The 24650-nt window shown below is 41.6% G+C and overlaps 1 protein-coding gene across 1 annotated transcript in view; it reads right to left on the minus strand.

Annotated features, from left to right (window-relative positions):
• Window positions 1-3381: 3381 nt before the first annotated feature.
• Window positions 3382-24650, minus strand: part of rpgrip1 (RPGR interacting protein 1) — a 35822-nt gene continuing 14553 nt past the window's right edge. The window contains exons 6-29 of the mRNA XM_041780055.1: window positions 24413-24553; window positions 24139-24244; window positions 24016-24039; window positions 21089-21235; window positions 19475-19548; window positions 19137-19357; window positions 18850-18956; window positions 18719-18769; window positions 16956-17129; window positions 16747-16864; window positions 16504-16646; window positions 16062-16410; window positions 13790-13944; window positions 13454-13686; window positions 13141-13256; window positions 12676-12866; window positions 12444-12520; window positions 11099-11153; window positions 10531-11035; window positions 10007-10092; window positions 9681-9870; window positions 9304-9388; window positions 9072-9199; window positions 3382-3611 (exon numbers count right to left, since the gene is read on the minus strand). Coding sequence (XP_041635989.1) covers window positions 3382-3611; window positions 9072-9199; window positions 9304-9388; window positions 9681-9870; window positions 10007-10092; window positions 10531-11035; window positions 11099-11153; window positions 12444-12520; window positions 12676-12866; window positions 13141-13256; window positions 13454-13686; window positions 13790-13944; window positions 16062-16410; window positions 16504-16646; window positions 16747-16864; window positions 16956-17129; window positions 18719-18769; window positions 18850-18956; window positions 19137-19357; window positions 19475-19548; window positions 21089-21235; window positions 24016-24039; window positions 24139-24244; window positions 24413-24553 — 3706 coding nt within the window. The remainder of the gene's footprint in view (window positions 3612-9071; window positions 9200-9303; window positions 9389-9680; window positions 9871-10006; window positions 10093-10530; window positions 11036-11098; window positions 11154-12443; window positions 12521-12675; window positions 12867-13140; window positions 13257-13453; window positions 13687-13789; window positions 13945-16061; window positions 16411-16503; window positions 16647-16746; window positions 16865-16955; window positions 17130-18718; window positions 18770-18849; window positions 18957-19136; window positions 19358-19474; window positions 19549-21088; window positions 21236-24015; window positions 24040-24138; window positions 24245-24412; window positions 24554-24650) is intronic.

The raw sequence follows: 24650 nt of genomic DNA on the forward strand, positions 1-24650 counted from the left end.
GAAAGACTGTGGATCACACACGTAACTGCAGCTGATGAGGGACCACAGACTACAGGATCCGTCAGACCCACTAAAGCCAACTGAGGGTGACCGGTCAAAGCAGGGGTGTCAGACTCATCTGATGGGGGGTTGGATTTGCTCCTGTGGTATCTGCAGGAGTTCTGAACAGGTCAGACAAAAACATCATGCTGTTCCTGTATCATATGATAACTGGAATATTCATTAAAAATATTTCTTCAGTGTGATGGTTGCAGAACAGCGACCATCCATGGATAGCAGAGGACGAAGTCCGTGAACCAGCCTTTCAGACCGCTGCGGGGTCGAATCCTGCTGACCCTCTAGACGGTCTGTGCATGGTCAGGTGGTTCAGCTTCAATGATTAATACAAATACATCAGTATACGACTCTAAAAACACGAATATTGGTTCTCTTTATGACGAGCACTTTGAGAGCTTAGAATGAAGCAGAAAAAATGCATTAAAATAAAGTTTTAATGATTATGCATAATTTGATTCAAAAAGGATTAAAATTTCCTTAAATGAGCTCCAGTAACACTTCCATCATGAGAATTTCTAAAGGAATAGTGGTACAACAGGTTTTAAAATGAATATGAATTTCAAAGCAGAAACATGGAGAGCATCTTTGATACTGCCAGCAGAATAGATTTATAAAAATGACATTTATTCTGGTGGTGATCAGTAAGTGTGGTTTTACATTAACGGCACAGCCAACAAGGCTGTAAAGCAAACGTGACTCATGTTTGATTTAAAACACTGATCCCTGTTCTTATTGGTCAATAAAACTACCTTAAAACAGGCTGAACAATATGAACAATGTCTGCGCAGAAACAAAAGAGCCATACCTATGTTTGATTAGTTTGAGATGTCGACATAGAAAGGTCAAAGTTCAGACATGTTTAGCTTCCTGCTGCAGATTCTACTGCAGACAGCAGAAATGGCTCCAATGAGACGCCAGACAAGTTAGTTTTAGGAAGGATATTAAATTAGTCAAAATTAGACAACAACTTAAACACAAACATTATTTGAACTTAATTTAAAACTGAATGAACTGAACTGAATTTAAACAGATGAGGCCCAGACTATTGGATTTCCCTTCAGGATAAATAAAGTTATTGTATTGTATTTGAGGACAAATTTGTGGAAAAATGAGGTGTGTCTTGTTGATCCACCTTAGCGCTATCATTAAGGTTGATTTTAGGACAGACACAGGACATGGAAGCTGTAGAAGAAAAGAGATTTTCAAACGGTAATTTATTGGCGTCCCTAAATAAACACCCGTCGCTGTCAGCGGGGGTGCTGAGTAGATTTCACCTTCCTGGTGTTGCCAGCCACCCTAGTCATACCTAGAAATGAGGAATTAGAACATAAACAAGATTAGTTTAACTCTCCAGGTAAACTCCACATGATCAGTGCCCTGCTCAGAGATAGGCTTTCTTTCTGATGATGTGAGTGTTTCTAGAAACTATGGAGAGGCCTTTAGGCTGAGGAGCAGCTGTGTACCTGCAGAGATCCTCTCATGATGATACACAAGTTAACAAATTAACCATTAGATTCATTTTATCACCAATAACATTAACATGTTTCAGTGCTGATGAACATTTTGCATTCTGATTTGTAGTTAAATGTTTTGTCTTTAACTGGCTCTGTTATTACCATCTATGACACGGGTGTCAAACTCAAGGCCCGGGGGCCAAATGTGGCCCGCGGTGAATCTTTACTCAGCCCGCAAGATCACGTCTGAATTAGAACAGACCTGCTGCTGTGAGGTCTGCAGATTTTCTCCAGTATAGAAATGTAAATTTAACCCTCAGTATTTAAAAAAAAAATCCTTGTTAAGTTATAAAAATCTGAAAAAGTCGAGAGTAGGAATGATTAGACTAAAAGTCAGGAATGAGGAAAAGAAATTATTTTGTGTTTTCATTTCACATTTTCATTTTGCATCCCAAGAATATCACTGAAACTCAGGATTTTCACTTTTTATTTCAGATTTTGACCTTTTAAATTCATAATTTTGACCGTTTCTCTCAACTGTGACCTTTTAAATTCACTGTTTTTAAAATTTTAAATCAGTTTGTGACTTTTTAAACTCCTAACACTGATCTAGAATTTTATCTCATATTTTGACCTTTTAGAGTCACAATTTTGAATTTTATCTTCTATTTTGACTTTTTAAACTCTTGATTTTGTATTTTATCTCATATCTTGACCTTTAAACGCATGATTTTAACTCTCTATCTCATATATTTGCCTTTTTAAAACCTTATTTTGAGTTTTAATTTTGTATTTTGACCTTTAGGATGTATAAAGTTGATTTTTTATCTCAGATTGATTGATGCTGATTTTAATCATTTGGACTTTTTTTAGAAATCTTAAATTCATTTATCATCACTGTTTAATTTCCCTATAATTCATTACCTGTGAAGCACGGTTGACGGTTTCCAGTTAAATCTCGACCCTGTTAGACCCACAGGTTAGACCTAAACTCAGATTTCACCCCTGGTCTATGGTGAGTCACAAAAACAGTTTCACTTTTAGAATGAAATTACTGAAATGACTCAAACTTGAGATGATATTCTGATTTATTCAGATGCACCTGTACTTCCAAACTTACACCCAGCCTTTCTACTCCATCCTCAGAGTTTCACACTGGTGTCAGTATTTGGCCTCGGTCTATTTGACCCTCCTGGGGAACAGAAGTATGCTTCAATTTTAGATTAGGTATCAACAATATAAATGAAAGTGGGTACTACACTTGCATCACAGGTTGGTTCTTAATATTTAAACAAAAATATTTTTATCCTCTTTTTTCAGTTTCTCCATTTTTAAAGAATAAACAGATCTCTGAGTTTGGAGAATCACATGAAATCCAGGAAAAATGTTTCTTAAAGGTCACATATTATACAAAATACGCTTTTCTAACAAAAATATGTTCCACAATCCCCCAAAATCAGAACAACCCCCCTCTCTTTCTCCACCTCTCAGGAAATGTGTGCTGAAACAAGCCATTCTCAGATTCCCCCCTCATGATGTCATGTGGGGAGTTAGCCCTGCCCCCAAGTCCCTCCCTCCTCTCCTGATCCTCCTCTCAGCTGGCAGCTGAGAGGAGGATCCTAAAGCCCCATCCATGTCCTGAGAGGGGTGTGGTCAGGGGCGGAGTCAGACATTTAAAGCCACAGACACAGAAACAGCTGGTTCTGAGCAGGGCTGAAACAGAGGGGGTTTTAGACGTGCAGAAATCAACACTGGAGTGTTTTTACATTAACAGACTTCACAGGCATGTTTTAAGGACCTCTGAGACCAACACAAACTTGTGTTAAAGGGTAAAATATGTGACCTTTAAGTTTACAATGAAAGGCCTTCACTAGAAGTCACTATCATAATCATAGTCTATCACTTGGATGGTCTGCGTTTTGTTTTCTTCTTCTTGATAGCTGTCTCTCTTTAGCTTCATTTCCTCTTCATCCGTGCTGCTCTCTCTTCTGGTCTTGCTTTTGTGGCAGAACTCCTTGTAAATTCCAGTCAGAGCTTTGGCTGCTTCCAGAGAAACTCTCAGATGTCCAATCACCTCCTTGTTTTCATCCGCACTCACAACTGGAGGAAAAGAAACAAGAGCACATGGACATGAGGACTTTTCAACACACACTGCACCGGCTCAGACTGCACCATCACAGACTGCACCACCTCAAACTGCACCATCACAGACTGCACCATCACAGACTGCACCGGCTCAAACTGCACCATCACAGACTGCACCATCACAGACTGCACCACCTCAAACTGCACCATCACAGACTGCACCGGCTCAAACTGCACCATCACAGACTGCACCGGCTCAGACTGCACCGGCTAAGACTGCACCATCACAGACTGCACCGGCTCAGACTGCACCGGCTCAGACTGCACCATCACAGACTGCACCATCACAGACTGCACCGGCTCAGACTGCACCACCTCAGACTGCACCATCACAGACTGCACCGGCTCAGACTGCACCATCACAGACTGCACCATCAAAGACTGCACCGGCTCAGACTGCACCATCAAAGACTGCACCGGCTCAGACTGCACCATCAAAGACTGCACCGGCTCAGACTGCACCAGCTCAGACTGCACCATCACAGACTGCACCATCACAGACTGCACCATCACAGACTGCAGCACCTCGGACTGCACCATGACAGACTGCACCGGCTCAGACTGCACCATCACAGACTGCACCATCACAGACTGCACCGGCTCAGACTGCACCATCACAGACTGCACCACCTCAGACTGCACCACCTCAGACTGCACCATCACAGACTGCAGCATCACAGACTGCACCGGCTCAGACTGCACCATCACAGACTGCACCACCTCAGACTGCACCACCTCAGACTGCACCATCACAGACTGCAGCACCTCAGACTGCACCATCACAGACTGCACCATCACAGACTGCACCGGCTAAGACTGCACCATCACAGACTGCACCGGCTCAGACTGCACCATCACAGACTGCACCACCTCAAACTGCACCATCACAGACTGCACCATCACAGACTGCACCGGCTCAAACTGCACCATCACAGACTGCACCATCACAGACTGCACCACCTCAAACTGCACCATCACAGACTGGACAGGCTAAGACTGCACCATCACAGACTGCACCTTCTCAGACTGCACCAGCACCGACTGCACCACCACAGACTGCACCCTCACAGACTGCACCGGCTCAGACTGCACCATCACAGACTGCACCATCACAGACTGCACCGGCTCAGACTGCACCACCTCAGACTGCACCATCACAGACTGCACCGGCTCAGACTGCACCATCACAGACTGCACCATCAAAGACTGCACCGGCTCAGACTGCACCATCAAAGACTGCACCGGCTCAGACTGCACCATCAAAGACTGCACCGGCTAAGACTGCACCATCACAGACTGCACCATCACAGACTGCACCGGCTCAGACTGCACCAGCTCAGACTGCACCATCACAGACTGCACCATCACAGACTGCACCGGCTCAGACTGCACCATCACAGACTGCACCATCACAGACTGCAGCACCTCGGACTGCACCATGACAGACTGCACCGGCTCAGACTGCACCATCACAGACTGCACCATCACAGACTGCACCGGCTCAGACTGCACCATCACAGACTGCACCACCTCAGACTGCACCACCTCAGACTGCACCATCACAGACTGCAGCATCACAGACTGCACAGGCTCAGACTGCACCATCACAGACTGCACCACCTCAGACTGCACCACCTCAGACTGCACCATCACAGACTGCAGCACCTCAGACTGCACCATCACAGACTGCACCATCACAGACTGCACCGGCTAAGACTGCACCATCACAGACTGCACCGGCTAAGACTGCACCATCACAGACTGCACCGGCTCAGACTGCACCACCTCAGACTGCACCATCACAGACTGCACCATCACAGACTGCAGCACCTCAGACTGCACCATCACAGACTGCACCATCACAGACTGCACCACCTCAGACTGCACCACCTCAGACTGCACCATCACAGACTGCAGCACCTCAGACTGCACCATCACAGACTGCACCATCACAGACTGCACCGGCTAAGACTGCACCATCACAGACTGCACCGGCTCAGACTGCACCACCTCAGACTGCACCATCACAGACTGCACCACCTCAGACTGCACCATCACAGACTGCACAGGCTCAGACTGCACCGGCTAAGACTGCACCATCACAGACTGCACCGGCTAAGACTGCACCATCACAGACTGCACCGGCTCAGACTGCACCATCACAGACTGCACCGGCTCAGACTGCACCATCACAGACTGCACCATCACAGACTGCACCGGCTCAGACTGCACCATCACAGACTGCACCATCACAGACTGCACCATCACAGACCGCACCGGCTCAGACTGCACCATCACAGACTGCACCATCACAGACTGCACCATCACAGACTGCCTCCGGCTCGACCTCAGCGATGCAGCTCAAACCATGAGGCAGCGTTATGCACGCCATGACAGACGCTCTTTTAGGGTGACATCACTAATGACACATCCAGGAGTCTAAACCACGTCCTTTTCAACTGGAGCTACAACTGTGCACGTTCAGTTTTTATGCACGTTAAGATATGCCTGGATAAGGTTTGACCAAAATGATTATCTACAGAATAAATTTTTATTCAAGTGAAAAAACATTTCTTCTACCTCAGGGTATGTTTAAATGCAGCTCTATTGTTGTGTTTTATGACTTCATGTTCTTTTGTCATGGTGCCAAATTTAAAAGGGAGACTCTGAATAAGAAGTTCATATTGTTCATCACGTTGATCTGTATTGGTTCCAACTTTGACACTACCAGCTTCTTACTGGGTGCTGAACATTTCTGGGTTTTAAAATTCAGCCCTGTTGAATCTGTAATAGAATAGCCCTGGTCTAGAGAGAGAATGATTCCAGATCTTAAATCAGCTGTTCTTTTGACTTTACCTGAACAACACGATCCGTATTCAGATGTTGTTTTTGCCAGTAAGGAAAGTCTATATTTTACTCCTCAGTAGATTTTTATTTATAATGAGAATAACATTCAAGTGATCATTCCTTCAGTACAGCGATTCACCCTGTATCTGCAATTGGAGTCAAAGTAATCACTGTCGGATAGTTTTTCAAAAACACCCTGATTTTGAGGCTGATTGCTACAAAGCTTAAACAAATCAGTAAATGTGCTACTGTAGATGTAAATATATTCATTTCAGGTCACCCTAGCAGGCCTGGCCTACAGGAAGGACCACCTCTGTTAAATCTCTGATGTTGTGTATTATACAATGATTTATTGCTTGTGGTTGAAACATATAGAAGAAGTTATAGGTGACATGAAATGGTCCAAATGTGGCAAAAAAATTAGTGAAAAGTGACTGAAATGGGCAAAAAACAGAAACCAAGCATATCTAGTGGCAAAAGGTAGCTGAAATGGGTGAAAAGTGGTGAAAAGGGGAGAAATGGGATAAAAATGCCCAAAAAATGGCAAAAATGGACAAAAACGAGGAAAAAAGTGGTATTTCATGGCAAAAGGTAACTTAAATGGGCTATAATTGGCTAAAAGTGGCAAAAAGCAGCAAAAAAGTAGAAAAAGGTGATATTAATGACAAAAGAGTTAAAATGGGTAAAATTGAGAGAAAAATGGTGAAAAGTGTTAAAAAATCTGTAAAAAGTTGCAAAAAAAAGTGTCAAAATGGGAGAAAGCTCAGGAAAAAATTGGTATTACAGCAAAAGGTAGCTGAAATAGGTTTAAAATGGCAAAAAAAGACATGATAAAGGGCATAATGGGATAAAAGTGGCAAAAAGAAGTGGATGAAATGGGCAAAAACTAGGAAAAAAGTGGTATTTAATGACAACAGGTAGCTTAACTGGGTGAAAATTGGGAGAAAAAAATGGTTAAAAGTGGGAAAGAATGGGTAAAAACTTGCAAAAAAGTGTCATAATGGAAAAAAGTAGGAATAAGGGGGCATTTAATGGCAAAGAGTAGCTGAAATTGATTGGAAGAAAATGGTGAAAAAAGTTTGCAATATAATACTCTAGTCCTTTTTTCACCCCTGGGTTTTAGAGGCGTACGCTGACATGGTGCCGTTGTAAATGGCTAAAAACATGGCGTAGTCTGAGCCGGACTTTAGCTAGCATTCATTCCTGCATGAAGTTTGTCAAAAACATCCTAAAGGCCTTGCAGTGAAACAAGACCTTCTACTTTGAATGTCTACTTAATTTTCTGTGGAAACGACTGATTCTTCACTCATAATGAAGAATCTATCGTAGGGTGCATCAGTTACTTTTAGCATGAGAGGGAAAGGACAATAAAAGGGAAATATTTACATCAGGGGTGAACTGTTTCAAGCTTTCAACCAGCTGCATTCAAGCACAATTAGAAAATCACAGTGTAAAAGAAAAATGGAGAAATGACTAAAATACTTTAGAGCAGGCGTTCTCAACCTTTTCAGCCTGACCCCCAAAATAAAGGTGTCAGAGACCGGGGACCCCCACTGGACCTGAAGGTGGTTGAAGACAGCCATGAATATTCCAGGATAGTCATGTTCAGACAAGGCCGTCCATAAGGGGGAATAGATGGGAGAGCTTTCTGGGACCCAGCCAAACTGGGGGTCCATGGAGGTCAGAAAAACCATGGTCCATTATAAAGTTAAGCTGTGATAACCATATTTTATATCTAACCTGATAAAATAATCACTCATGTCAATGAAACACGTCTCTTTTTAATCATCTGTGTAGTAAATAAGATGTAAATCTTTTTGTAAAAAAAAAAAGAATAACAATGGGTTAATAATGAGAAAAATGGTGGAAAAGGTGGTGAAATTGGATTTTAAAAGTAGCAGAGATGGGTTAGAAGTAGCAACAAATACATAAAATGGCAAAAATGGGTTAGAGTGGAAAAAATGGGCATAAATAGTGATCAAAAGGAGTTAAAAAGTGGCTGAAAAGGCTTCAAATTGGCAAAAATGGGTGGAAATTTGGTGAAATTGGATGAAAAATTGATATAAACTGGCAAAGGTGTTAACTGAGATCGAAAACACAGGCAGATATTGGTTAAACAAGCAAAAATGGTTATATCAGATAGTGAAATGTGGGTAAAATGGGAAAAATTGGGTGTAAAAAGTGGCAAAAAAGGGGCTAATAGTGGCAATAATTGGTCAACAGAGGCAACATTAGGCTTAAGTGTCAAAAATTGGTTTAGATGTGGCAAAAGCAGGCAGAAAAAGTGGTGGGTATGGTTTAAAATTGACAAAAATAGGTGTTAAATGGCAAAAATGGTGGGAAAATTGATGAAAATGTGTTAAAATTGGTGAAAAGTGGCAACAGTGTAATTCCAAACATATTCTTAGTTTTTTGAGGGAATCTGGAGACCCCTGCTCAGTGTCTCGTGACCCCAAAGGGGGTCCCGACCCCAAGGTTGAGAACCCCTGCTCCAGAAGCTGGCATGGTAATCCCAGCTAATAGCTTATACCTAATAGCCCAAAAGCATTCCACTAGTAAAATACACACTGTTGATTTGTTGGTCGATGACGTCGTTTTCTGTTAGGAGCAGTTCCTGTAAATTCAGAAAAGCATGTCCGACATCCACACACTCCTGGTCATCATCCATCGGCTCACTGACGACAGTGAACTTTAACCTGCGATACAGAAACATGAACACTTTAGTTTAGTCAGATCTCGTGTTCAGAGTCACAGTCTTCTGTATTTGACTCTAAATGACAGTAGAAACCAGCGGTACTACCTCCCCTGGTTGGGGTCAGTGCCCTCCAGCATGGTGAAGAGATAGTGTCTGAGAGGAGCCGACTGTGAGCCGTCCACATAAATCACTGAGACAGACAGAGCAGCCGTTATTCAGAGGAACACAGTCATAGTAAATGGGCTTCAGGCCCTGCAGGTCACATTCACTCCACACCGATGCACTGATGAGGTAGGCTGGCCATCAGTCTGAGCTAATCCCACCCATGCACACTCATACAGACAGAGGTGACAGCAGACTGGTGTGGTCTAGGGCCACATCGATGTGTGTGTAGGAGCTGAGGAGCCACAGTCACCCTGTCTGCTGAGAAAAGAAATACTTCCTACAGAGAGTAAAAAGCCACAAAGCTGACACCTTCTCACCTCTGGTGAAGTTAAAGTGGATCTCCTTCCCCTCTACTGGTTTGCGGAGCGACATGGGTGTCTCAGTCGTCTCCATTGGAATTCCCAGTAGCCGATATTCGACATAAACTCGCTGCACAGAATCATCCAGCGCCACATGTGAGGAGGGCTCAAAGGTCAGCGACAGAATCTCAACTCTCAGATTGTTCCCCTAGAAAGAAATAAAAACATCATTTCTTTAATGACAGGAAGGTCTGAAAGCCACTATAGTCCGGTAAAGAGTTCAAAGTTCAACTTTGATCAGCAGATGTGGCTCTAAAACAACTCTTCTGTTTCTATATCTCTACCTTTCTCAGCTTTGGCTGTGGCTGAAAGATGATAACGTCACTTTGGGGTGAACTGGTGTCAGACGACTGTGGGAGGTCACTCTCTCCTGAAGTGACAGTGACAGCGTGATCAAAACCAGCGCAGAATGAGGGTGACTGTATGACCCTTATATATGAGTAGTTACCGCTCTCTGTCTGCTCTCTTTCCTCTTCTTCATCAGCCGCTGCTGCCCGATCCTAAGAAAAACACAAATATTCAGCTGTCCTCTAATTCTTTTTCACTCATGCTTGTCATTGCACAACACTGTCTAAACCAGTGTTACTCAACCAAAGAGCCACCTGCTGAAAAAATCCTTTGTAAGAGTCACAAAGGTATAAAATTAAAGGTGTCAGAAATGGGTGAAAGGGCAAAACAGTCACAACATGACACAGCTGGGTGAAAAGTGGGAAAACTGGAATAAAGGGGGAAAAGACTGCAAATAGCAAAAAGTAGGATAAAAGTGTCAAAAACTGGATAAAAGTGTGACAAACTGGTCTAGACTGACCCTGGCAGTGAGGAGGACTGAGGATCACTGGTCTAGACTGACCCTGGCAGTGAGGAGGACTGAGGATCACTGGTCTAGACTGACCCTGGCAGTGAGGAGGACTGAGGATCACTGGTCTAGACTGACCCTGGCAGTGAGGAGGACTGAGGATCACTGGTCTAGACTGACCCTGGCAGTGAGGAGGACTGAGGATCACTGGTCTAGACTGACCCTGGCAGTGAGGAGGACTGAGGATCACTGGTCTAAACCGACCCTGGCAGTGAGGAGGACTGAGGATCACTGGTCTAAACCGACCCTGGCAGTGAGGAGGACTGAGGATCACTGGTCTAGACTGACCCTGGCAGTGAGGAGGACTGAGGATCACTGGTCTAGACTGACCCTGGCAGTGAGGAGGACTGAGGATCACTGGTCTAGACTGACCCTGGCAGTGAGGAGGACTGAGGATCACTGGTCTAGACTGACCCTGGCAGTGAGGAGGACTGAGGATCACTGGTCTAGACTGACCCTGGGAGTGAGGAGGACTGTTCCAGACTCTGTTTAATGGGCTACAGACAGGTAATGAGCCTACCTGAGGTCCAGCTTTGCTGGCAGAGCTTCTTGTGGAGGAAGTTCTTTCTGAAGACCTGGAAAACATTGGTTTAGGGTTAAGGGTTTAAAGAAATCTGATCTACATGTTTCTATCAGCATTGAGATGGCATATCTGTCATGATACCTTTACAGTTAAAATGAGCTTTATTTTAAATTTCACAGATAACAGAATGGTTCCAAACTAAAATCTGTCTTTAAGTGAGGGATTGTGATGGTCTGTGATGGTCTGTGATGGTCTGTGATGGTCTTTGATGGTCTTTGATGGTCTGTGATGGTCTGTGATGGTCTTTGATGGTCTGTGATGGTCTGTGATGGTCTGTGATGGTCTTTGATGGTCTGTGATGGTCTGTGATGGTCTTTGATGGTCTGTGATGGTCTTTGGTGGTCTGTGATGGTCTGTGATGGTCTGTGATGGTCTTTGATGGTCTGTGATGGTCTGTGATGGTCTTTGATGGTCTTTGATGGTCTGTGATGGTCTTTGATGGTCTGTGATGGTCTTTGATGGTCTGTGATGGTCTGTGATGGTCTGTGATGGTCTTTGATGGTCTGTGATGGTCTGTGATGGTCTTTGATGGTCTGTGATGGTCTGTGATGGTCTTTGATGGTCTGTGATGGTCTGTGATGGTCTTTGATGGTCTGTGATGGTCTGTGATGGTCTCTGATGGTCTGTGATGGTCTGTGATGGTCTTTGATGGTCTGTGATGGTCTTTGATGGTCTGTGATGGTCTGTGATGGTCTGTGATGATCTGTGATGGTCTGTGATGGTATGTGATGGTCTGTGATGGTCTGTGATGGTATGTGATGGTCTGTGATGGTATGTGATGGTCTGTGATGGTCTGTGGTGGTCTTTGGTGGTCTGTGATGGTATGTGATGGTCTGTGATGGTATGTGATGGTATGTGATGGTCTGTGATGGTATGTGATGGTCTGTGATGGTCTGTGATGGTCTGTGATGGTCTGTGATGGTCTTTGGTGGTCTGTGATGGTATGTGATGGTCTGTGATGGTATGTGATGGTATGTGATGGTCTGTGATGGTCTGTGATGGTATGTGATGGTCTGTGATGGTCTGTGATGGTCTTTGGTGGTCTGTGATGGTATGTGATGGTCTGTGATGGTATGTGATGGTATGTGATGGTCTGTGATGGTCTGTGATGGTCTTTGGTGGTCTGTGATGGTCTTTGGTGGTCTGTGATGGTCTTTGATGGTCTGTGATGGTCTGTGATGGTCTTTGATGGTCTGTGATGGTCTGTGATGGTCTGTGATGGTTTGTGATGGTATGTGATGGTTCGGTCTACAAGACCATTCCTTTTTTCACAGATGCTTACTTCCTTGATGGTCCTGATTCTGGCTTCAGATTTGGAGTCCCTTCATAGATATCATCCTCTGGGCTTTTCCTTTGGGGCTGTTCACAAATGAAGCAGGAGTTATTAACATTGAATTAACTAAAACATAGATTGGTGTAGTTTCTTTTCAACCTCACACACACAAACCTACATCTCATTAAGGGTGAAGGAAGGGAACAGGAAGTGCCTTTCAGCACACACACAAACATGTCACCTTCATCCTAGGCTTGGCTACAGGCCTGTGGGACATTTCAGCTTTTCCTCTCCTTCTCTCCAGGACACCGTCAAGTCTTTCATGGTCGTTCAGTACGGTGTCCAGAGAGGGTTGTATGGGGTACTTCCACTTTATCACAACCCGGACTATACCCCGGGGCCCACCAGCTGAGTCCCTCAGGACGTAGTCACCTGGCAGAGCAGATAAAAACACTTAAAAACGGAAATGATACCTGTGGGGGTGTTTTAATGTCTAAGTAGAAGTGTTTGTTTTCTATCTGGAAAGCAGTGAGGTTATAAAGTGATTTAGTTAAATGTGTAACAGCTGCAGACGTTATCAGGCACACAGGCTGGATGCCAACAGTAAAACTATGGTGGCAGTTACGTTAAACAGTTAACATTTCATACAGTAACATCTGATATGATTGGTCCTACAGCTGCAGATAATCTTTTATTGTCGTCTCACCTCTGATGTCTTTGCCAGAGGCAAGCACTCGCAGTGGGATGGGGGTCTTGGCAAGATAGGCCGGTGGTACCTGGTCTTCACTGTCATCAAACACATAAACCCACAAACTGCTGGACCTGGGCATAAACAAAGTCTAATGTTGACAAAATGCAGTTTTTCCTTCAGCTACTGAAAATTTGAGAAGACTTTTATGAATTTATTGAGACCCTGGTTAACTTAAGACCAAGAGAAACCATGTCAAACCAAAGTATAAAAGTCAAACCCTCTCAAAGTTAGGAATTTTTAGCATGATTGTCTGTCTAAGATATCATACCTCAGGTAGTCCAACACATCTGCTGTTACGGCTAATGGGTAGCTGGTGATGTCATTGAACACTGGGTCAGACGTGTGTGTAACTGTCTGAGAGATGTGAGGTGCCAAGTCATAGAGCCTGTATGTCAGGTAGGCGTTTGGAAGAAGTCCGGGCCAACGAGCATTAAGACCAACACACCGTTCTAACGTCACCTCCAGTTCATTAGGAACCCCACAGCCATAGTCATGTAACTCCTGCAGACAGCACAGAAGATATGTGATCAGTGTTTTATTACAGAATATTTTCTAATATTATATGTTTGTTTATATTCTTGATGATCAATAATTTCCACTCTACCTTATAAGCAGCATTTTTCCAGCCGAGAGAGATTTGCTCAGGACTCTGGAGAAGTGTTTTCCTGTCAGCTCTGCTCCCGTTCACAGCACTGATGGGTTCAGAAGTGAACAGGCTCACCCTGAAATCCACCACACCGATGGTTTCCCCCTCAGAACCTCAAACAGAAGCAGACAGAGCTCAAGACTTGATCTGATGCAGAGTTATGAGTACATCCTGCAGTTATTGAAGGTTAAACATGACTGTTTAATATCTGGAAAATGGCCGTCACCACATTTAAAGTCATATACTGTATAGCAGTGGTTCTCAACCTGGGTGTTGGGACCCCATTGGGGGTCATGAATCACTAAGAAGAAAAAATGGAAGATACTTTTGAAATGATTTTTTCCTCACCCAATTTCTTTACTATTATTTGCCACTTTTCATCAGTTTTGCACGATTTGGACCAATTTTTGGCACTTTGCCCCATCTTTGCCAAACTTTAACACATTTTCATCCCTTTTTACCAACAATTTTTGCCAATTTTAACACACTTTTTGCCACTCTAAACCCATTTTTATCCATTTTAACTCTTTAAACCACTTTTTACTGCCTGATTTACCACTTCTAAACCAATTCTTGCCACTTTCTGTATATTGTTGCTTCTGCTGACCCATTATTGCCACTATCAATCCCTTTTTATTGCATTTTATGCCCTTTTTTCCCATTTCACTGTTTTACATGCCCATTTTGACCAGTTCAACCCATTTCTGCCAGTTTTTGCCTATTTATCTGCCCCAGTAAACGCATTTTTGCCACTTTAAATCTATCTCTGCCACTTTTAACCCCTTTTACCACTTTTTGTGCATGTTTTTGCCACTTTTGTCAAATTTATGCCACTTCCAACCCATTTCTGCTACTTTTAAAACCCCTTTTAACCACCTTTCCCACCACCTTTTTTTTTTGGACATCTTTTGAATTACTTACTTCTGTTTTTAAGAAAAGGGATTTACATTTTTAGGATGACTATATGACACAAATGATTTAAAAGATATCTGTTTCTATGTTTAGCGTGGTTATTATTAACATATGAATATGGATCTCTATCTCAGGGCACTTTCACATTAGGCCCAGCTGTTTGTTTGCATTCACACTACCAAAACCAACTGGACTTTGGGTTCAAGTGCACTCCGGGACCGGGCCCCTAGTGTGAAAGCCACCTCAGTGGTTCTCAACCTTGCGGTCTGTACCCTCTCTGGGGTCATGAGACACAGAGAGGGGGTCTCCAGATTCCCTAAAAAACTAAGAATTTTTTCAAAATTACACTGCCACTTTACACCAGTTTTGTAAAATTTTAACCCCTTTTCATCTTTTCTCCCACCAATTTTAACATATTTTTACCACTTAACACCTACTTTTGTCAGTTTTAAACTCTTCTGTCTGTTTTTGACACTTCTAAATCAATTCTTGCCACTTAAGCTTATTGTTGCCTCAGTTGACCCATTATTTTCACTGTTAACCCCATTTTACACTGATTTTTCCAATTTGAACCCCATTTTCACCATTTTATATGCCCATTTTTTCAAGTTTAACCAATTTCAGTTGAAATGTGCCTATTTTTTTCTTTCTCAGTTATTCCTTTTTCCCAGATTTTTAACTATTTTTTTTATCCCATTTCACCAAATTTCCACATATTTTTGCCAATTTAAAGCCATTTCAGCCACTTTTTAACTCCTTTTTGCCTCTATTTATGCCCATTTTTGTCACTTTAACCCATTTTTGCCATTTTTTTTCTAATTTTTGGCACTTCTAACCTAAATCAGCTACTTTTAAAATCCACATTTTCCACAATTTTTGGCCATTATTAACCCATTAAACCAATTTATTTATTTATTTATTTTAACAAATGGGGTTTAAATGTTTGAGAAGGCTATTTACTTCACAAATGATTAAAATATAGATTTTTTCTTTGATAAGAATGGTTATTTTTTTCAGGTTGAATATCAAATATGGATTTGACAGCTTAACTTCTGAATGGACCATGGTTTTGTTGACCTTAAGGGGCTCCCAGTCTGGCCGGGTCCCGAAAAGCTCTCCCATTTACCCCCCCTTATGGGGAGCCCTGTCTGCTCCCGACTATTCTAGAATGTTCATGGCTGTGTTCAGCCACCTTCAGGTCCAGGGGTAGGGGTCCCTGGTCTCTGGGTCCCAGGCTGAAAGGTTGAGGACCCCTGCTGTACAGGATAAGGATCTTCACACGTACTAAAACTCTTTTTCTGTATACAGAATGACTCACTTGTGATGCTGACACATTTATGGACTTGCCCCCCTCGTCTCTTCGTGGTGCCCTTTAAGGACATCTGCCCACTTCCATGAGTCAGAAACCGGACCCCCCCTAAGGCTTGGTGAAGCTCCACTCTGACCGTTGAGCCCGGACCCTCCAGCCTGCTCAGATCTTGGGCCGTCAGAGCGTAGCGAGATGTGAAGCTGTAGCTTGGTTGGCTGCCTGAAACCAGAGGTGTGGAGTGCATCTCAAAGTCCAGGAGGCTGTAGGTGCAGAAGGTCACCATGTCTTCACCTCCAGCCTTCTCTCCTGGATGGATTCTCCCCATCGTACGTAGTCCCAGTGGGGTAAAAGTAGCAGCCTGGGTGAATGATAAAATTTCCCATCCATTAGGAGAAGAGTTTCTGATCATTCAAAATCTAAAATGATGTGTAATGTGTGAGTGTTATTGGACCTTTAGGTGGATCTCCAACAAAGACTCGCCAGCCCTCAGCTGTGGTAAAGACGTGTCTTGCACCACCTGTGGGTCTCCAGCTGGCCAGCAGTACTGAACCGGTACAGTCCGCTTGGTGCCAAAAGCAAACTCTCCCATCTGAGCTAAGAGCACAAATGAAAAACAGTTATGGTGGCTGCACAAACCTCAAAATTAAAGGATGTTTTCCTTTGTTTCTAGTTAAAGAAGTGATGTCATTCTTACCTTGTAAAGTATTAATCTGAAGCAGTTGTTCTGATAACAGTTTGTCTTTTTCTGCCACCCTCCTCCTGTTCTCCTCCCTCTCCTTCTCCATCTTCTGGTTAACCGTGTTCAGCTCCTCCTAGGAAACAACAGTCTATTTTAGGGACATTTACTCCAAACAGGGCAGAAAGAATAAGAGAAGAATGCTGAACTATCATCTCTGTGCCTACCTGTATGCTTTTACTGATGTGGTGCTCCAGCAGAAGAAGGTTCCTGGTCTTCTGTAATTCCAGGACCGTCTCAGCATGAGAAGCCTGGATGTTTGTCACCTCTGGCTGGGAGTCCTCCACCTTCTCACTGAGAAAACCCAGCCCTGCCCTGCTCTCCTGATGCATCCTAAATGCCTGGCATTGAAGAGGAAGCAGGACATTTTTGTATTTTTGATAGGGCTACACGATTTGCAAAAATAATCTAACAGCGATTTAATATGGAGTTATTTTTAGGTTCTTCAAATTATGTGCTCATTTAACACAAGAACTAATCCATTCTATAATATAAGCTGCACTGTACTGCAGAGGTTCTCGACCTTTTCAGCCCTCAAAACAAAGGTGCCAGAGACCGGGGACCCCCGCTGACCTGAAGGTGGCTGAACACAGCCATGGCCATCACTAATAGTCATGTGGAGACAAAGACATCCATTAGGGGGGATAATGGGAGAGCTTTCTGGGGGCCAGCGAAATCCTGGTCCATTGTAAAGTTAAGCTGTGGTATTTTATATTTAACCTGAATAACAACCACTCTTATCAAAGAAGCAAACTTTAATTCATTTGTGTAGAAAGTAGCCCTCTTTAAAATGTAAATCCTTTAGCTGAAAACAGAATCAAAATATGTTAAAAAAAAAGCTAAAATGGATTAATAATGGCAATAAATAAATAAATAAATAAATAGTGGAAAAGTGGTCAAATTAGATTTTAAAACTAGCAGAAATGGGTTAGAAATGCCAAAAATGAGATAAAAGTGGCAAAAAAAGGCAAAAATGGGTTAAAGTGGCAAAAACGGGCATATTGAGTTGTAAAAGGGGATTAAAAAGTGGCTGATATGGTGTTAAAGTGGCAAAAATAGATGGAAATTTGGTGAAATGAGATGGCAATTATTATAAACTGGCAAAAATGGGCATATCAAACTGTGAAATTTGGCGTGCTGTCTGCGTGGTAAAGACGGGTTTAATAGTGGCAATAATGTGTCAACAGAGCCAACAATAGGTGGAGAGTGGCAAGGTTTGGTTTAGAAGTGGAAAAAACAGGCAGAAAAAGTGGTGGAAAGGGTTTAATGTGGACAAAAATGGGTTTAAGTTGCAAAAATGTGTTGAAATTGGCAAAAGCTGGTATAAAGTGGCAACAGTGTAATTCAAAAGTGTATAGTTTTGTTAAGGCATCTGGAGACCCCCTCTCAGTGTCTCGCAACCCCCAGTGGGGTCCTGACCCCAACGTTGAGAACCCCTACTATACTGGATCAAAAAATGGGGATTAATAATTAAACAAAACAAAACAAACAAACAAACAAAAAAAAAACGTAGAGGCATTTTCTGCACCAACTGCAAATCTGTTATCTGCCATATTGAAGGGGATTTTACATAATTTATTGTGTTTTGATTAAAAAATAAATATTCATAAAGAAGAAAAGGACTTCTGTAAAAATTCTAAAAAAGACTCTTGAATGTTTGCATGATGTGTAGAACATAAATCTGCTGCTGCTGCAAAACAAAATTGCATTACACTATTTTTATTATCATTATTATTATTATTATTACTTTTTTTTTATTACAAATGATAGGTTTAAGAAAGATTGCACTGTCTGTGATTTAAAAATCACAGCAGGTCATATTGCAATTTGATCTAATTTTTGATTATTTGCCCAGCCCTAAGTTTTAAATGGTAAAAATGACTTGAAATAAAATAAATGATGATGTATAATGATGTAAATGATGAATAACCTTTATCTGCAGAAGTATTTCACTGAGCTCCTCCACACTCATGTCAAACTCCTATAAGAGAGGAGAGGACTGTGAACAATGCAGAAAGACATAAAATAAATAAATAAATAAAAACATTTTTCCTCTCCCACCTTGGTGATAGAGTCCAGTCTGTGCTGCAGGAGAGAAGCCTGCTCTTTGTAGTGGAGAACCTCCTCTTCCAGATGCTGCCTTTTGTTTCTGATCATCACAGAAAACTCTAAAGAAGCAGAGGAGATCACATGTTCTAATATCTCACTGGGAAATTATTTCCTTTTTTCACTGGATGTGCTGATGCTTGGTAAAATTAACGTCATCTTTCATGCAGCGTTTTATAATATTCTCTTTTCAGCGGCGGCAGAGTGTCATTGATAAAGGACTGTCAGCGGTGGACTTCTACCTTTCTCTCGTTCCCTCTGCTCCTGTAGAATGTCATTCTCTTGTCTCAGAGTCTCTTTCTCCAGCGTAAGCCGGTCTCTTTCCTCCCTCTCTGCTTGCAGAACCTCCTCAAGTGTCTTGATGGTAATCCTGCTGATCTTCTCTCCTTCAGTGTCCTCCTTCTGCTCATCTTCTCTAACAGTTCCCATCTGACTATCATGGTTTCTCTGAGCAGCTAAACTTCTAGGAGAGGAGAAGGTACGTAGAAGCACACACACCTGTCACTGGCTGCACATGTCAGAACATATACTGTACATATAAATATATTTAAAAGAAAGGAGATGCTTTTCAGGACTTAACCTCTCCAGTAGAGTGTTGTAGTTTTCTTTTATTAGATCCCTCTCTCCTTCCAGGTCTGATATTCTCTCCTGTAACTGTTGAAGCAAAAAATAAATCAGTTTAATATTATATATATAATTGGATCAAAATTGCAATTTCAGCTGAAATTGCATGGGGATGCTGAGAGCTGAACTGTAAAAGAACTGTTTAAAATAGCCAAAAAGGAAAAAAATAGCTGAGAATAGCATAAAAAAACCATAAAATTGCATAAAATGGATGAAAATGGCTTTCAGTAGCTCAAAAAGGATAAAAATAGCTGAAAGTAGCCGAAAAAAGCTGACAATAGCCCTGAAATAGCTGAAAGTGGCATAAAAAGCTAAAATTAGCCTAAAAAAAGCTGAAAGTAGTCTAAAAAGGCTGACAATAGCCTAGAAATAGCTGAAAGTAGTATAAAAAGCTAAAAATAGCTGAAAGTAGCCAAAAAAGCTGACAATAGCCTAAAAATAGCTGAAGTAGCCTAAAAAAGCTGACAATAGCCTAGAAATAGCTGAAAGTAGCCTAAAAAGCTGACAATAGCCTAGAAATAGCTGAAAGTAGCCTAAAAAGCTGACAATAGCCTAGAAATAGCTGGATGTAGCCTTACAAAGCTGACAGTAGCCTAAAAATAGCTGAAAGTAGCCTAAAAAAAGCTGACAATAGCCTAAAAATAGCTGAAAGTAGCCTTAAAAGCTGACAATAGCCTAGAAATAGCTGGAAGTAGCCTAAAAATAGCTTAAGAATAGCTGAAATTAGCCATAAAATAGCTGAAAATGGTATAAGATAGCATAAAATGGCATTCAGTAGCTAAAAAGGGATAAAAAAATAGCTGAAAGTAGCCTTAAATAGCTGAAATTAGCCCACAAATAACTGAAAGTAGCCTAAAATAAGCTGAAAATGGCCTGAAAATAGCTGAAAGTAGCCTAAAGAGGTGAAAACAGCCTAAAATAGCTGAAAGCAGCCTAAAAATAGCTGAAAATAGCTTAAGAATAGCTTGAAGTAGCCTTAAAATAGCTGAAAATAGCATTAAAATTGCTGAAATGGCTGAAAATGGCATTCAGTAGCTCAAAAAAGGATAAAAAATAGCTGAAAGTAGCATAAAATAGCTGAAAATAGCATGGAAATAGCTGAAAATAGCATTCAGTGGCTGAAAAAGCATAGAAATAGCTTAAAATAGCATGAAAATAGCGGAAAATAGTGGAAAAATAGCACCAGAAGGTGATGAGTTTGATAGTAGATTAATGAAAATAGCCCAAGAAATGCCAAACTTATAAGGAGTTGAAGAAAGGGCTTTTTTTTTTTTTTTTAGAAAAGCCCTGTTCATTTAAATGTGTTAAATTTGCAGAGAAAGTTAAATATTTTTAAAGGTATAAGAGTTAGAAATGAGAAAAGTCATAGCCATTATGTCCTAACAGAGCTGAACAGAATGGCATTAGAATGATAAGTATAGCTCAAAGAGTCAAAGAGGAGATAGGGTCCAAAAAAAGAAAAAGGCCAATGAGAATATCAATAGTGTGGATGCTTACTCAGCATCCCCACCAATAATATTTTATTGTTTGTCCTGTTTTGGTCCCACACATGCAGATAGAGGTATCATACCTTGTCCAGGGTCTGTAGAGACAGAGTGGAGGAGGTGAGCTCTCCCTCTAACACCAGTGTTCTCTCTCTCTCTTGCTTTAGCTGCTCAGTCAGTTGTTCCACTTTCTCCAGCAGAGATTCCTGACTCTCCTTCAGTGACCTCTGACTCTGGGTTACACAAACACACACAGTCACAGAGGAATCATCCATTCACTCAGGCATACATACATGAAAACATACTACATACACAGGAAAATCTGGGGAGTAATTTTTCCAGAGTAAAAAGTGTTTTACTCCAAAATAGTAAAATTTACTCTTTATTGAGTATATTTATCACCAGCCACCAGGAGAGTTGGAGTAAAAACACAGAGTAAATTCTGCTGGAGTAAAACTTAACCACACCCACTTAAGTTTCAACTCAGCTGCCATCACTCATGTACGGTCACAGCTGCAGCTCGTTAGGTGTCCCAGCTGTAGATAATCCTTGGCAATCAAGATCTTCTCACCTGGTGATGAACCTTCAGACACCTGTGTACTACAGCCTCTAGTCAGGTGACTCCTCTTAACCTTTGATAATCCAGGGATTGTTCAGTGAGTTTTTTCCCCCTTGTGTAACTCCATCCTTTTAGTTCTTTAAGGGGAGGGGCTATTTCAAAATTTTCAAAAAAACATGTATGAGACTGTCAGTGCATCTGTTGGCACCAGCAGGCAATGCTTCCATCATGACTTCCATGGTGAAGCCAATTCTCTGCCTCCACCCTGCCAGGGAGGGAGTAATCAGATGATCTGGATCTGGATCTGGATCTAATCATGTTTTTGAAGGACTCTTCATTTATGGGAGATAAGGCTAATGGTGGAAGTTTACGTTTTTTTGAGTGCTTCCTACTTTCATATGGTGGCAAGCAGTGATGAGGAATGGCTCCTAGACAAGTTGAATGACTCTGACAAGCTCCAGCACAGGAAGCATGAGCACCTATAAGTCAATCTCAGACACACTCACATACAGACAGGGTGGTCTGCAACACTGACCCCCTCACTCATGGTGTCACACTTCAAAAAACACGTCTCACTAAAAACATCAACTAATAAACTAAACATGAATAATTTTTTAGAATGTTCACGTTCATTGCAAAGTTGTTATCATGCACCGCTTGAAAGTAGGAAGCGCTCAGAAAACACAGACTTCCACCATTAATGTTGTCTCCCAATAAGAGTCCTCCAAACAGTGCTTCAGATCAGCCAGGTTCTCCCTCTTTGGTGGGGTGGAGACACGGTGTTGGCCACATGTGAAAGTCATGTTGTAACATTGCCTGTCTGTGCCAACAGATGCACTGACAGTCTCACCCATGGTTTTGGGTGCGTCAACATATTTTAATCATGTAGGATTTCTTCAAAGAAATTACATAAACCAAATTTAAGTAAATTAGGTAAATTCTATGAGCTACATTTGTTGTATTCAATTTCATTACATAAGAGGTATTTAACTGTTTATGTTAGAATTACTTAATTCAATTGGATGGAAATTTGTTATGTAATTGAATTACATAAACCTGGCAAAATTGGTGAATTAGTTCTTTGAGTGCAGGCATACAGAGTGAGTAAATTCTCTGCCATCAAACATTAGCTTGATCTTAACAGTTGCTAAAAATTGAATTCAGATAATTCATTTCATGTTTTCTTACCTCCACCAAGGAGGTTGTGATCGGCAGGGTTTGTTTGTTAGTTAGTTAGTTTGTGTGTTAGCAACAAAACTAAAAAAAAACTCCCCAAAAAGTTTTGGAGTTTATAGAGTTTGAAAGACGCACGCCCGGTCGAGGAGACGAGTCGGAGCGTAACAGAGAGAAAGACAGCGAATTGTAGTGAGAATACTCACAATGCTGGGAGGAATAGAGGAATATTCACCTTCTGCCATGACTTGGTGAGACCCTGGGTGAGACTGTCAGTGCATCTGTTGACACCAGCAGGCACCATAACAGTCTACCTATGGCAAAGTCAATGTTATGCCTCACCATGTTTCCACCCCACCAAGAGGGAATAAGATGGAAATGAATTTACAGTGAGGTGTGGTGTTCTGCTGTAATTTGCGATAAAAATCTGCAAGTGAACCTTTTAAGAAAAAATGTAAATAAACAATGAAATACTTCTAGTCTTAATTTCTAAGAGTTCACTGAGAAAAAAAACAGCTCTATAATGAATAAACTCTGGTAGGAATTACTCTGTAGTGAGTACAATTGCAATAGAGTTGTTTTGATTTTGTTCATTGTGTAGTACAAAATCATCATTTAGAGTTCAATAAAAACACTTGTTAGAGTAAAAACAACTCTGAAAACATTACTCTGCAAGCAGAGGGAATTTTACTCCAAATAGACTGGGACTAAATGTTATATTTCTCAGAGTAAAATTTTACTCAGGTAAATTTACTGTGTACCTACATACAAACTACATGCAAACATACCTACATACATAAAAATACTACATACAAACATAGATAAACATGTATGTATGTATGTATGTGGTATCTAAAGTATATGTATGTATACAAACATACATGCAGACATACTACATACCTTTATACAAACATAGATAAACATGTATGTATGTGGTATCTAAAGTATATGTATGTATTCAAACATACATGCAGACATACTACATACCTTAATACAAACATAGATAAACATGTATGTATGTATGTGGTATCTAAAGTATATGTATGTATAAAAACATACATGCAGACATACTACATACCTTTATACAAACATAGATAAACATGTATGTATGTGGTATCTAAAGTATATGTATGTATTCAAACATACATGCAGACATACTACATACCTTAATACAAACATAGATAAACATGTATGTATGTATGTGGTATCTAAAGTATATGTATGTATACAAACATACATGCAGACATACTAGGCACATATTTTGTGAAAAGGGTAATTTACCTCCTCAAGCTGATTCTCATATGCCTAAAAGAAACAACCATCATATCATAATGCTGTATAATAACCCTTTATAATATGTTTACTACTTTGATAAACCACACAACAGACCAAGAATGAGCTCACCTCCTGCAGGGTGTTGAACCTCTCCTGGGTAACTCTCAGAGCTGTACTCTTGTCTGAAAGTTGCTTTTGTAGACGGATCAGATCAACATCCTCTCTGATGGTAATTCTGACAGAGACACAGGAGAAACAGTCAAACCATAACTGTTATGGATATGAGAACAATAAAGCAAACTGCCTCTCACAAGAATGAAAACAGACTACTCGAAACCTCAGGAAGGAGTAATGCATGTCATCCTTCCATCAGCTGTTAAAGAGTCATTGTTGCTGTACCCACCTGTGTCGCTCTGCCTGCTGCTTCTTCATATCTCTGAGAGTTTCATCAATCTCCTTCTCTTTCTCTCTCAGTGATTCTCTGAGGGCCTGGGCAGTCAGCTCCAGCTCTGCTACCTTCACCTGCCCCGCCACGCTGGACCTGCTAGGAGGGAAAGATGTTGTTGGTCGGAGGGAGGGGGGGGGGGGCATAATAAAGAGAAAATGAACAAAATAGTTAGTAAACTCCATAGCGTGGTGGG

The sequence above is a fragment of the Cheilinus undulatus genome, linkage group 22, assembly GCF_018320785.1.
Source record: "Cheilinus undulatus linkage group 22, ASM1832078v1, whole genome shotgun sequence".
In the NCBI taxonomy this organism is placed as follows: Eukaryota; Metazoa; Chordata; class Actinopteri; order Labriformes; family Labridae; genus Cheilinus; species Cheilinus undulatus.